This window comes from Ochotona princeps, chromosome 13, assembly GCF_030435755.1.
Source record: "Ochotona princeps isolate mOchPri1 chromosome 13, mOchPri1.hap1, whole genome shotgun sequence".
NCBI classification, from domain to species: Eukaryota; Metazoa; Chordata; class Mammalia; order Lagomorpha; family Ochotonidae; genus Ochotona; species Ochotona princeps.
In genome coordinates, this window is record NC_080844.1 from 45,200,667 (window position 1) to 45,213,358 (window position 12,692).

Consider the following 12,692-nt stretch of genomic DNA (forward strand, 5'->3'; position numbering starts at 1 on the left):
CAGAGAGTGTTAAGACTCCTAAGTCAGTTTAATTCAGCTCCTTCATTGGGCAGAGTGGGAAGCTGAGGAGAGGGTAGAGGGAGCTTTGTGTTTGCAGCCTGAGAACTCCACAGGAGGAAAGGAGACAGTAGGAAAGGAGAGCTTTTGTAGCCGGTCTTGTGGCACAGATTGAAAAGGAGAGAGTTATACCAGCTGGTCTTGACTGCTGAAGGAGCTGGAATGTGTCTCCTTTGTAGTTTCATGGAGTACTTTGTCAAGCTGGTGAAGCCAGGAGTCCGCTGTCAACAATATTTTAGAGGCATAAAGATCTGTCATTATAAGAATAGATGCAGATATAGTTATCAGAACATATAAAAATAAATTTGTGATAGTAATACATGAACTTCAGGAGTATATTGAAGTACAAGATTTCGTTTTGGGCCTAACAACCACCATAATTTTAAAGCAGTGATGAGTCATGGAAAGTCATAGGAAGTTAGTCATGGAAACTTAGGCTGATACCTTCTGGTGACCAAGACATGAGCAACTCCTTTTACAGCTATGGTTGATCAGTTAGAAGTTAATGCACAAAGAGTTTTCATTTACGTTTCATTCATGTTCTCATCACCAGGTTGAGAAGCCTTGCTCTAGAAAGATAGCATTGAGGAAGCCACAGGGTCTGCTCCATTTCTCAAATGCATTCTGGAGACCCCTCAAGGTGATGCCAGAGTGCAGAGAGGCAGTTAGTGTTGGAGGAGCAAGGAGCAGGGGCAGGGGAGGCGATACTTTTTTGGCTCTAAACTCAGTGGTGCCTTTCCCTTTCTCTTGTCTTCTAATACATTCCAGTGGCCCTCTGGCTCTCTTTTCTGTTCTCTGTACTCCTCTGTCAAATTCCGTGGGCCAAGAGATGTGGATAGTGGAGCAAGGGAGAAGTTCTGTCTCTCGGCTCCTCCATCCCCAAGCTGGGAGGCAGGTTTTGTTAGAGGAAGTAAGGGGTTAGACCTCTGTCCTAGCTTGTGAGGTCTCAGTCTGTGGTCACTGTCGTTCCAGTATCATTCTGAAAGGTTACAGAAAACCTCTGACAGTTGAAGATGTCTGGGATGTTGCTGACGAGTTTAAGACCAAAAGTGTAGTGAGCAGGTTTGAACCGCACATGATGAAAGAGCTGAAGAAAGCCAGGCAAGCATTCCAGAAACGGCAACGGAAAAAATCACAGAAGAAATCTGAAGCCAGGCCACAGAGTTTGAACAAGAACCAAAGCCAAAGCCAAGATGTCCTTGTCCTGGTAACTTTTCCACGGGTGTTTGTGTGTGTTTTCTTTCTCAAGCAGGAAAAAAGTGCCACAGTAGTTTCATCATTTGTATAGCACTTTACATTTCCAGTACATTTTATATTACTAGTAGTACACATAATGCCGCTAAGAAATTTGTGATAGATAAATAACACACTATTCTTTTTTCTTTTGAGTAGATTTGGAATTTTTCATATCTTTTTTTTTAATGTGCTAGCAATATTAGAAAGTTCAACTTTGATTGGAGTTAGTATTAGCAGATAAGTCATTAATTCATTCACCTAAAAATATTTATTGAGCATGACTGTGTGTGAGAGATCATTCTGGAAACAACCCTGAAAATAATGCCCATATTTAGACAGCTGGGGAATAAACACTAAGGAGCAACCATTTCTGCATAGTGGTTAAGAAGCTTGAGTTCAAGTCCAGCCTCTACCTGATTCCAGCTCCCTGCTAATGTGCACCCTGTGAAGCATCAGGAACAGCTCAAGAAGCTGATTCCTGTCACCAGGGTTGATTTCTTGGCTCCTGGTTTTGCCCTGGCCTATCCCCAGCTGTTGACAGTCAGTGGATGAGAACTCTGTTTGTGGCCATCTTTCTTTCAAACAAATACATACTTTAAGCAACAAGCCAATACATAAGATACTCTTTGCAAGTACTAAGTGCTGCAAAGACAGTAAGAGTTGTTAGTGTGTGTGGATGTCTCTTTAGACAGGATAACAGTAGGGGCTTCCCAGAGGAGGTGACGTTTGCATAGAGATCCAAGTTTTGAGGATAGTCTAGCTGAGGACAGTTGGAGAGGAGTGTATTCCAACGTAAGGGAGTAAGAGTGAGGCTGAGAGGGAAACATCTTTGGCTGCTTTGGGGGAATTAGAAGATGATCTTGGAGCATGGAGAGAGAGGCTGAGCATGGTGTTAGATAAATTTCAGGAAGTAAGCAGGGACTGGCCTGGGTGAATACCACGGAGCATGGGAAGGGATCTGGATTTTATTTGAAGTCTAATAGAAAGTGAGTGGAAGGTTTTGAGCAGAAAGGGAGCGTGATGAATTTATAGTATTCAAACCTTTCTTGGACATCTTCCTGGAAAATCAATTGCTGTGGAGCTGATAGGAAACTAGGGTTGTTACCTAAGCACAGATCAAACAAATGGAACCTCAGTGAGGGAAATTCTGAGAAGGTGTGTCTGGTAGAAAAATCATGGAAACTGAGGCTGAGAAACTAAAATTTGGGGCATGATGAAATTCTGGAATATGAAATGAGATAGAGAAAAAGCAATCCTTGTTAATGAGATAATGGGCTTCTCTATCAAAGGATCACCAACTGAGAGCTGGAACTGTGAAATCAAGATTAGCAGCTGGTCTGTGCTCCCTCCAAAACCTACAGGGGAAACTTCTTCCTTGTTGCTTCTATGTCTGGTTTTTGGCACAATCTTGTCATTGCATGGCAATGTTTTCTCTATATCTGTCTTTTCCCTTTTATTTTTCACTTAAATTTTTGGTAATGTTATTTATATGAAAGGCAGAAAAATAGAAAACATCCATGTTCTGAATCCACCACCAAATGCCTGAAATGCCAACGGCTGCGCTGGGACTAAAGCCAGGAGCCAGAAACTCAATCCATATCACCCTTGTGGTGATCAGCAGCTCAATCCCTTGAGCTGTCACTGGTGTTTCCCAGAGTCAGTATCAATAGGAAGTCAGTCAGGACCTGGGGCCATGAATGGAACCAAAGCACTCGGACTTAGTAAATGGGTGTCTTAACTGATAGGATAAACATCCACTCCATCTACAGGGCACTAGTCATACTGGATTAGAGCCTACCCTAATAAATTTGATTATGTCTTTAAAAACTGTATTTCCAGCTAAGGACACAGTCTAAGACACTGGGGAGTAAGACTCCAACATGTCTTCTGGGGGAAACGTAATTCAGTCCTTAACAACCCACAGCAACCACAAGGGAAGAAAGAACCAAAAGGTGCCTAAGCATTCAAAATATGTTCTTATACCTCGCCCTTTACTCTCAAATTTGCCCTTCAGGCCCCCACTCAGAGTCTGTTCTTTGTTATGTGGTATTAGTGCCAGCTTTGTTGCTTGGTTTCCTGATCTCAGATGAACTACCAGCATCAGTTAGGAGAAGAGAAGAATAGCAATAGCGACCTAGAAGGGTAGACGAGAGCAACTAGACACTTGAGGGAAGCTCAAAACCTGTGCAAAATGGCAGCAGGATCACAGACTCAAGAGCAACAAAGTCTTCAGCTATGCAACTTTGGGGACATCATTTTTACTTTTGTACCTAGGAAGAAACTAAAAAGAAAAAAAAGAAGTCTGGGACCACAAAAGACTTTCCCAAATCTTGGCTGGTCAAGGCCCTCTTCAAAACTTTCCACATGGTGCTCCTAAAATCATTTGTGCTGAAGCTAGTGTACGATATCCTCACATTTCTGAATCCTCAGTTGCTGAGGTGAGTCCGGCAGACCATGGGTCATCCTTTCAAGGTCTCCCCAGACATCCTACTTTTTTTGTTCCCGTTCTTGTTTACAGGAGCTTTTATTAAATTTCTAGTTTTAAAAATGCTCACAGTTTTCTTCTACCTCACAACATCATGTTTATGAAGATGCTAGGCAGTTGGCAAAATCAAGATACACTTTAGTCTGTCTCTTTTCCAAGTCCCTCCTCTCATGGAGGCCAGATATTGGTTAGGGTTCTTTCTTGTTGAGGAAAGCTGCTGTGGGCTGAGTCAGATCTAAGAGGTACACAGCACTTCCCAGAAGCACGATACATCATTCAGCATCTGCCACAGGAGAGTCGGGTTCATTGTGACTAAATTTTGCAAGCTGCCACAATCGTGAATGAGCTATCTCCAGGGAGCCCTTCTAACTCATGCTGAATTTGTGTCCTTTCTAAACTAGCATTTTTCCAGGCATGAATCCATTTGTCTCACACTAGTTCTTTGTCCAGGGAGTAGAGGAAAACAGGTCAAGCATTGCCACGCCAGTTCTAAGGAACATGTCTTGAATTATCCATTGTCTCAGGCATAGGTTATCAACTCTATAAACTCTTGCCATTCATCTCCAAGTAAACCACAGAACTCTAGGAAGACTGTGGGACTTAGGGCTGCCAAAGGTGTTGGGTGGTTTTGGTCGATTTTGTTGTCTGCAGTGCAAGGGAAGGGTAGCTGACTGCATGTGAGGAAAGTGGGGAGTGGCTAGAGGCCAGTTGGATATCACTGACTTGACTGTACGCTGGCAGGTTGGTGATCGCCTTTGTGAGTGACAAAGACTCGTACGTATGGATTGGATATCTCTATGCGATCTCCTTATTTGCTGTGGCTCTCATCCAGTCGATCTGCCTTCAGACTTATTTTAACATGTGTTTCAGTCTGGGCATGAGTGTACGGACAACTGTCATGGCTACTGTGTATAAAAAGGTAAGCATCTGAGGACTCATTGTATTATTACCTCATAATTTTTGTGTTGTAAATTTAAAACTATTATAAGATGTTTAAAAATAAGAATTATACCTTTAAAAAAAGCAGAATACTGTCTTAGTAGCATCATAGGACTTTATTTCAAGAGTGAGGATATTTGATTAAAGTAATTATTTCCGCAGTTTTGAATAGCCATACAATCTCCTTTAGATTATTTTGGAAATTAAAATATCGAAAGAGTGTTCATAAACCTGCGGTGGGGGTAAGGTTTGGGAGGGGAAGGATGCACCCCAGGAAAAGCTGCCTTTTCAGCCTTGAAGCTATTCCTCTCCACCAGTCCCTCTTGATAAAGTGAAAATGCTTCGGAAAAGGATGTCAAGTCAGAAAAGAAGCTGATCAAGGATCATAATCCTAAAGTCAGAGCTCTTTAAATTTTTACTTTTGCTTTTTTATTTGAAAGGCAGATTTACAGAAAGAATGAGAGAAAAAGAGAGCTCTTCCACCTGCTGTCTCACTCCCTGAAAAGCCACAAGGGCCAAAGCTGAGGCGATCCAAAGCCAGAAGCCAGGAGCTTCTTCTGGGACTCCCAAATGAATATAGCCCGCAGACTTGGACCATTCTCTTGCTTTCCATGGTCATAAGCAGGAAGCTGGATGGGAAGTGGAGCAGCTGGGACTAGAACCAGTGCCCATATGGGATGCTGGCACTGTTAGTCTGAGGATTAGCCTGTTGAGCCACCACATCCAGCCTCCTTAAAGTAACCAACTTTTAATCTGAATATTTTATGATACACAGCTGAGAAACTTGATGTTTCCACCCATTGCAGGTCAGCCAATGAATACAGAATATTCTATGGGCCAGGCTTTCATCTGCCCAGACAAGCTGGCAACTTGTCTTTCCTCTCTTCTGAAGCTCACCACACCATTCCTTGCATGACTCATTTTTGTGACTTGTAACTGTGTCTGCTCAGATCCCTGAGTTCTGGAGACTCAGAGCACTACCATTTCTTTGCCATGATTTTACAGTATGATGCTTCTCTTGAAGGTATAACTTCCTCAGAGCAATTGCATTTTCCTTATATCCTCAATACCAATGTAAAGTCTAATTTTGTCCCTTAAGCAATGAAAGTATAGTAGTTCTTATCAGTGACTATGGGTTTTAGGGGAAAATTCATACGTGAGGGAAGTAGGATATTTCGTTAAGTCAGAACATCAATTGTCTCTTCTTCCTCCACTAACTTAGGAAAGTTTTATCATTGTAACTTCCCTGTTGCAGTTTCTAATTTTCTCCTTTGCTTTCCTCTCCAGAAAACCAATGTGTTTTTTTCTTACCTGAGTAGCTACAGACTCATCAAGGGACACTGACAGATAATCCAAGTGTTTTTAGATCGGAAGTCCAGTCAAGTCTTTTGGACTCCCAGATGATCCCCACACTGGAATTTGTCTTCCCCAAATTAGTTTTTAAACATCCTTATTCTTGCAAGAGACATTGGGTTTCTGCTGGCTGACAGGTTGGGAGGTTACTGACCGGGCTGGCTCAGCCATTTATACTACTGTGAGCTTTAGCAGTGGTGAGAATCCATTCCCATTATTTTGATTCTCAACAAGTTCAGGTTTTGTGATCAATTTGATTGCTATTTAATTGTTACAACAAATAGAAAGATTTACAAAACTAGAGCTTTTAATGATATTTTATTCAAATAAATATTACTTATTAAAAATTTTTTATTTATTTTATTGGAAAGGCAGATGTACAGAGAGGAGGATCTTCCATCTGATGATTCACTCCCGAAGTAGCTGCAACGGCCAGTGCTGCGCTGATCCAAAGCCAGGAACTTCTTTCCGGGTCTCCCACGTGCGGACAGGGTCCCAAGGCTTTGGGCCGTCCTCTACTGCTTTCCTAGACCACAAGCAGGGAGCTGGATGGGAAGTGGAGCCACCGGGATTAGAACTGGCACTCATATGGGATCCCGTTGCATTCAAGGCGTTCATTACACTATTGCACTGGGCCCTAAATATTAATTTTTAAAGAGAGGAAGAAAATAATTCCATATGTTCAAACAATGCATCATTGTGGAACATTTTTCACATTCATTATCACTCCACATCCCTGTGAAGTTAGTATATATCCTTCTGTCACAGAAAAAAAGTAAAATTTAGTGGGACTTGTCCCCAGGCAAGGACTGTTGAGACTAAATCAATGACCCTTCTACACTGTTGAGAAAAGAAAGATGTAGTGATTACCTAGGAGGGTAATTAGAGATTGTTGGGTTTTTATTTGTTTTAGGGTGGGTTTTTTTTTTTTTTAGTTTTTAAATTTGCTTTTTTATTTGTTTGCTATTTTGTACCTAACAGTGACATAGCAGTAGGCTGTTGTCACCAGAACTTTGGTGATATTTCTCTTTATAGATATAATCAAGAATTATGATATGCCCCACACCCCAAAAAATGCATTGGTGAATTCAGATAACAGAGCTCTAGGTGCAGGATGAAGTGAGGTATGTAAGGGCCCCTCAAACCCATACACCATTATGTGGAATTGAGAGAAACAAAGTCTCCCCTTCCTTTGAGAAGATGAAAACCATACCAGGTGGTGCCTTAGTAAACACAGTACAGACTGGTTTCAGTACTCTGGTACATTTGTGCACAAATGTGGGTATCAACTAAAAATAATCTGTGAGTCTGCTGCTTTCCTTTTTTTAAGAAAAAGATTTATTTATTTTTTATTACAAAGTCAGATATACAGAGAGGAGAAGAGACACAGAGAGGAAGATCTTCCGTCCAATGATTCACTCCCTAAGTGACCGCAACGGGCCGGTGCTGTGCTGATCCGAAGCCAGGAACCTCTTCCGGGTCTCCCACGTAGGTGCAGGGTCCCAAAGCTTTGGGCCGTCCTCAACTGCTTTCCCAGGCCACAAGCAGGGAGCTGGATGGGAAGTGGAGCTGCCGGGATTAGAACCAGCGCCCATATGGGATCTCAGGGCGTGTTCAAGGCGAGGACTTTAGCCGCTAGGCCACGCCGCCGGACCCTCTGCTGCTTTCCTTTTCACTTTAAAATCTTTATCTTTCTTGGGAATGAGGTGGCAATATCCTTCTAAGTATGAAGCTCCAGGGGCAAAGATTCAGCACAGCAATTTACATACCACTTGGGAAGCTGCATCTCATGATGGAGTGCCTGAGTTCAAGTCCTGACTCTCCTTTAATTCCAGCTTCCTGCTAGTGCATCCCTTGGGTTCAATTGCTTGAATCCCTGCCACCCACTTGGAAGACCTGGGTGGAGTCCCTGGCTTTTGACTCCAACCTAGCCTAGTTCTGGCTTTTTCAGGCATTTGGGGGAAATAAAGCAATGAGTGGAAGATCTCTCTGCCTGTCTGTCTGTCTTCCTTTCAAATAAGTAAAAATAAATTTATTTGAAAAAAATGTTTTCAGAATGTAGCTTCAAATAACATTGCTGTGCCAAAAGTCTCCAAGACCTGAATCAACAGGTCTTATTTCCTTCTTCTCACTTTTCCTCTTCCATCCTTTTTGCCTGTGTTTTAGTGTTTGATTTCTTTATGTGTGCCCTGCATGGCACAATAGCATTATGGACAGATGTAGCCATTGTCCTCATAGAGTTTCCATATGGTAGAGAAATAGCAAAACACAATCATAGTTCATTGTGATAAATGTAATGATAGAGGTAAGCAGTGAGTGTTATGAAATACACAGGGAAGGTATCTTCTCACAAGAAGTTAAATCTAAGTTAATACCAAAAAATTAATAGAAATTTTCTGTGTAAATAAGTATGTGGATGGATGGAATTGAAGTGAGACAATAGGATGAAAGAATGGTCAAGAATGAGAAAACACTGTAAGATTTGGAGGCAAGGAGCCAGCTGGTGTAATGGCATAGCAAACTACTCCTCTGCCTGTGGTATTGGCATTCTATATGGGAACTGGTTCATGTCTGGTTGCTCCACTTCTGATCCAGCTTCCTGCTGATGGCCTGGGAAAGCAGTGCAGGAAGTCCCAAGGCCTTGGGCCCCTGCACATTCATGACTCAGAAGAAGCTCCTGGATCCTGGCTTTGGACAAACCCAGCTCTGGCTATTTCAGTCATTTGGGGAGTAAACCAACAGATGAAAATTAACTCTTGGGCCCTGCGCAGTATGGCTAAAGTCCTTGCCTTGCAACCACTGGTATTCCTTATGGACACTGGTTCATATCCTGGCGGCTCCACTTTCCATCCAGCTCCCTGCCAGCTGCCTGGGAAAGCAGTCGAGGACAGCCAAGGCCTTTGGACCCTGCACCTGCATGGGAGACCCGAAGAAGCTCCTGGATCCTGGCATCCTAGCTTTAGATGGGCTTAACTCTGGCCGTTGTAGCCACTTGGCGAGTGAACCAGTGGATGAAATATCTTTCTCTCTTTCTTTCCTCTCTGTAAAATCTGACTTTCCAATAAAAATAAATATATTTTTTAAAAAAGATATTTTTGTCTCTCACCATCTCTCTGTCACTGTAACTCTGATTTACAAGTAAAATAAATGAATATTTTTAAAAATTGCAGGCAAGAAGTCATAGTTCCTTAGAAAAGTTGTGTCCATGTGAAGGCCAACCCTATACTGTGTTCTCCTATCCTGAGCTTCTAGTTGCATTCCCCGGTGTCCTTGAGCTCCCCTGTGGGTCCTGATTCCTATCTTTATCCTAGGCACTGACCATATCCAACTTGGCCAGGAGGCAATACACTGTTGGAGAAACCGTGACCCTGATGTCTGTGGATGCCCAGAAGCTCATGGATGTAACCAGCTTCATTCATTTGTTGTGGTCAACTGTTCTACAGATTGTCTTATCCATCTACTTCCTATGGGTAGAGTTGGGACCTTCAATCTTAGCAGGTGTTGGAATAATGATACTCTTTATCCCAATTAATGCGGTATTGGCCACCAAGAATAGGAATATTCAGGTAAAGTAACAGTCACATTTAAAATCTTAATTGTTTTACATTCTCTAGTTATTGTTGGGCAAGGCAAAACTGACACAAGGCTTTACACCATGCCAACTGTACTTGGCTTTCTGGGGCTTCCCTTTTCATCTTTAGCCCACTCTTGGGATTCGTATATTCTCTGTTCCTTCATGTCAGAGGGGCAAGCCTGACTAGTAAAGGAAGCTGTTTTAAAGACCCTGCCTACAGTTCTTCCACCCTGCCCTTAGAGCAATGGCTTTTGGCTCTGCTGCTCCGTCACAGCAGCACAAACCAAGCACACAGAGCAGTCCACAGGGATCCCAATGTTCAGCCTAACTTTATCAAGTCCTACTACCAAATAGGATGGTTCCAAGATGACAGAGGTTATCTCTGCCAAGAGTCAAAGGTTGGATAGGTAGACTGGATGATGTATGTGATCTATGCATTTGCTTTACATTGTTTGGATTGCTAATAATTATTTTCTTTTTTTTTTAATATTTACTTTATTTTTATTACAAAGTCAGATATACTGAGAGGAGGAGAGATAGAGAGGAAGTGGAGCTGCCGGGATTAGAACCAGCAGCCATATGGGATCAAGGCAAGGACCTTAGCTACCAGGCCACGCCGCCAAGCCCCTAATAATTATTTTCTAAAATACTCACTGCACATCTTTGCTTTTCTGGGAGCTCAGCATTAAGTGAGATAAGACTACTTGTTTTCATGGGTCATACCTTCTACCTAGGGGTGGAAAGAAAGGCAATGCATGAAGAAGCAAAGTACTAGATCATATTAAGTCGTGTAAGAGAATTAAACAATGAGAGGTGGTAGCAGGTGGGTTGGTTTTTTGTTTGTTTTTCCAATTAAGAGGTGAAGAAACACATCTGTGAGGTGGAAACATTTCAGCTGAGCTCTGAATGACAGAGGCTGCAAGACAAGCCATGGGAAGGGCAGAGGAAGAGCAGCTTGGGAAGAGGGGAGGGTTAGCCAAAGGCTGTGTAACAGAAACATGTTTGGCATGATCAAAGCTTAGGTAGAGGATGAGTGTGGCAGCAGTGTGCGCAGAGGCAAGTGGAGTGTTGAATCCCAACAGAGAATACTGAGTTTTTACTACAACATAATCACAGATACCAGGGCCTAATGTCTGCAGCAGATCTAGATCTTCTCCTATGTAATTGTACTATGTTCTTGTTTTGCTCTTTCCTCACAGTTCAAAAATATGAAATTTAAAGACAAACGTTTACGGATCATGAATGAGATTCTAAGTGGAATCAAGGTAAGAAGCTGAGCAGAGCAGACCTTCTGCGTGCAATGACAGCAGTGGATTTCTTAACAGTTCCCAGTTGAGGTTGTCAATACTTTCTGCTGAGCCTGTAGTGTGTCACAAGACACCTGATTCATCTATCAATGAATTTCCTGTTCTATCTCCTACTAGCCCTTCTGGACCCTCTTTTGAAATTTGATCTCTATTTATTCACCTTAAATGATTTGCTGGTTTTGTTTTTACCTTTATCTGAAGAAAATTTAAAGTATACACAAAAGTAGAGGGAATAATATAATGAACGCCTATGAACGCCTGTGGAACTATATCACACAACCCCAGCATTTATAGCACAACCTAACTAGTTTTTATCTATATACCTACTCCTTACCTAATGCCTGCTAGATTATTTTCATACAAATGTCAAAAATCCTATTATTTCATTTTAATATAGCTGCAATGCTATCATTCTCCAACCCACCCAAAAAACTAAATCATTCAATCATTCTTTCATACCACCAAATTTCCCAAGTGTTAAGTGTTTTTTGTCCTTCAACTATTGGCTGGTTTGAATAAGAATTCTAAGACTATTTCCATGTGGTGCTGAGTACTTTTAATTTATAACAGTCTAATTTTTTGTCATATTAAAGAAGGTAGGAAATAAATAGAGCTAGAGGCTTGATAGATTTAGATTGATTATTTTGCTGGGAAACAATGTGACTTTGAAGTGGTGTTGTGTGCTTCCAAATAGCAGTAACGATGGCTGTTCAGTAGGCCCAGGTGTGGTCAATTTGGTTTTTCCCTTGTAAAGTTTCCTGATTTGTGTCCCTGGCAGCATGTTGGCATCACCTGGGAAGTTTATTAAACCTCTTGAGCCTGGGTTGTACTAGACACCACTCGTTTCATTCTTATTGCATAGGGTAGGCATTTAGTAATGGTAAGAATACATCCCACACATCAGAAAACTTGGGTTCATTTCCTGGCTTTGGCAGGCATTTGGGAGTGAACCAGTCGGTGAGAAGTCTTTTCTGAAAATATGAGCTGGAGTCAGGAGCTGAACCCAGGTACTCTTTTATGGGATGCAGATGTTTTAAGCACCATTTTAACCAGTGGGCTAAACCTACACCTCTCAAATCGTTTCAATTCAACCCTCCGTGAGATCTGGGCATCAGTGTTTTTAAAAAACTCCCTTGGGCCCGGCGGCGTGGCCTAGCGGCTAAAGTCCTCGCCTTGAAAGCCCCGGGATCCCATATGGGCGCTGGTTCTAATCCCGGCAGCTCCACTTCCCATCCAGCTCCCTGCCTGTGGCCTGGGAAAGCAGTTGAGGACGGCCCAAGGCTTTGGGACCCTGCACCCGTGTGGGAGACCCGGAGGAGGTTCCTGGTTCCCTTCTTCAGATCGGCGTGCATCGGCCTATTGCAGCTCACTTGGGGAGTGAAACATCGGATGGAAGATCTTCCTCTCTGTCTCTCCTCCTCTCTGTATATCCGGCTTTCCAATAATAATAATAAAATCTTTAAAAAAAAATTAAAAAAAAAACTCCCTTTTAAAATGCAAGATTGAAAACCACTATGATAAACATATTATGATCAAGTGAAGTAAAGAAAAAAAAAGGTATTATCATTACCGATGTTTATTATTTGATTAGGAGTTGCATAAAGGTAAGGTTTTTTAAAAAGTGTTATTATAATTCTCCTATCACTAGAATTCTATAAGGAAGAATTCTCTTTCATTGACCGGCTCGTAACTATTGGGTGGAGTTTGTACAAGATACAGAAAATGAATGCATGCTCCTTTT

The 12,692-nt window shown here is 42.1% G+C and overlaps 1 protein-coding gene across 1 annotated transcript in view; it reads left to right on the forward strand.

Annotated features, from left to right (window-relative positions):
- The window catches only part of ABCC2 (ATP binding cassette subfamily C member 2), a 64,038-nt gene that overhangs the window by 15,613 nt on the left and 35,733 nt on the right, over positions 1–12,692 (forward strand). The window contains exons 8-12 of the mRNA XM_058671602.1: positions 1,030–1,264; positions 3,568–3,731; positions 4,520–4,697; positions 9,382–9,636; positions 10,844–10,909. Of these exons, the coding sequence (XP_058527585.1) occupies positions 1,030–1,264; positions 3,568–3,731; positions 4,520–4,697; positions 9,382–9,636; positions 10,844–10,909 (898 nt within the window). The remainder of the gene's footprint in view (positions 1–1,029; positions 1,265–3,567; positions 3,732–4,519; positions 4,698–9,381; positions 9,637–10,843; positions 10,910–12,692) is intronic.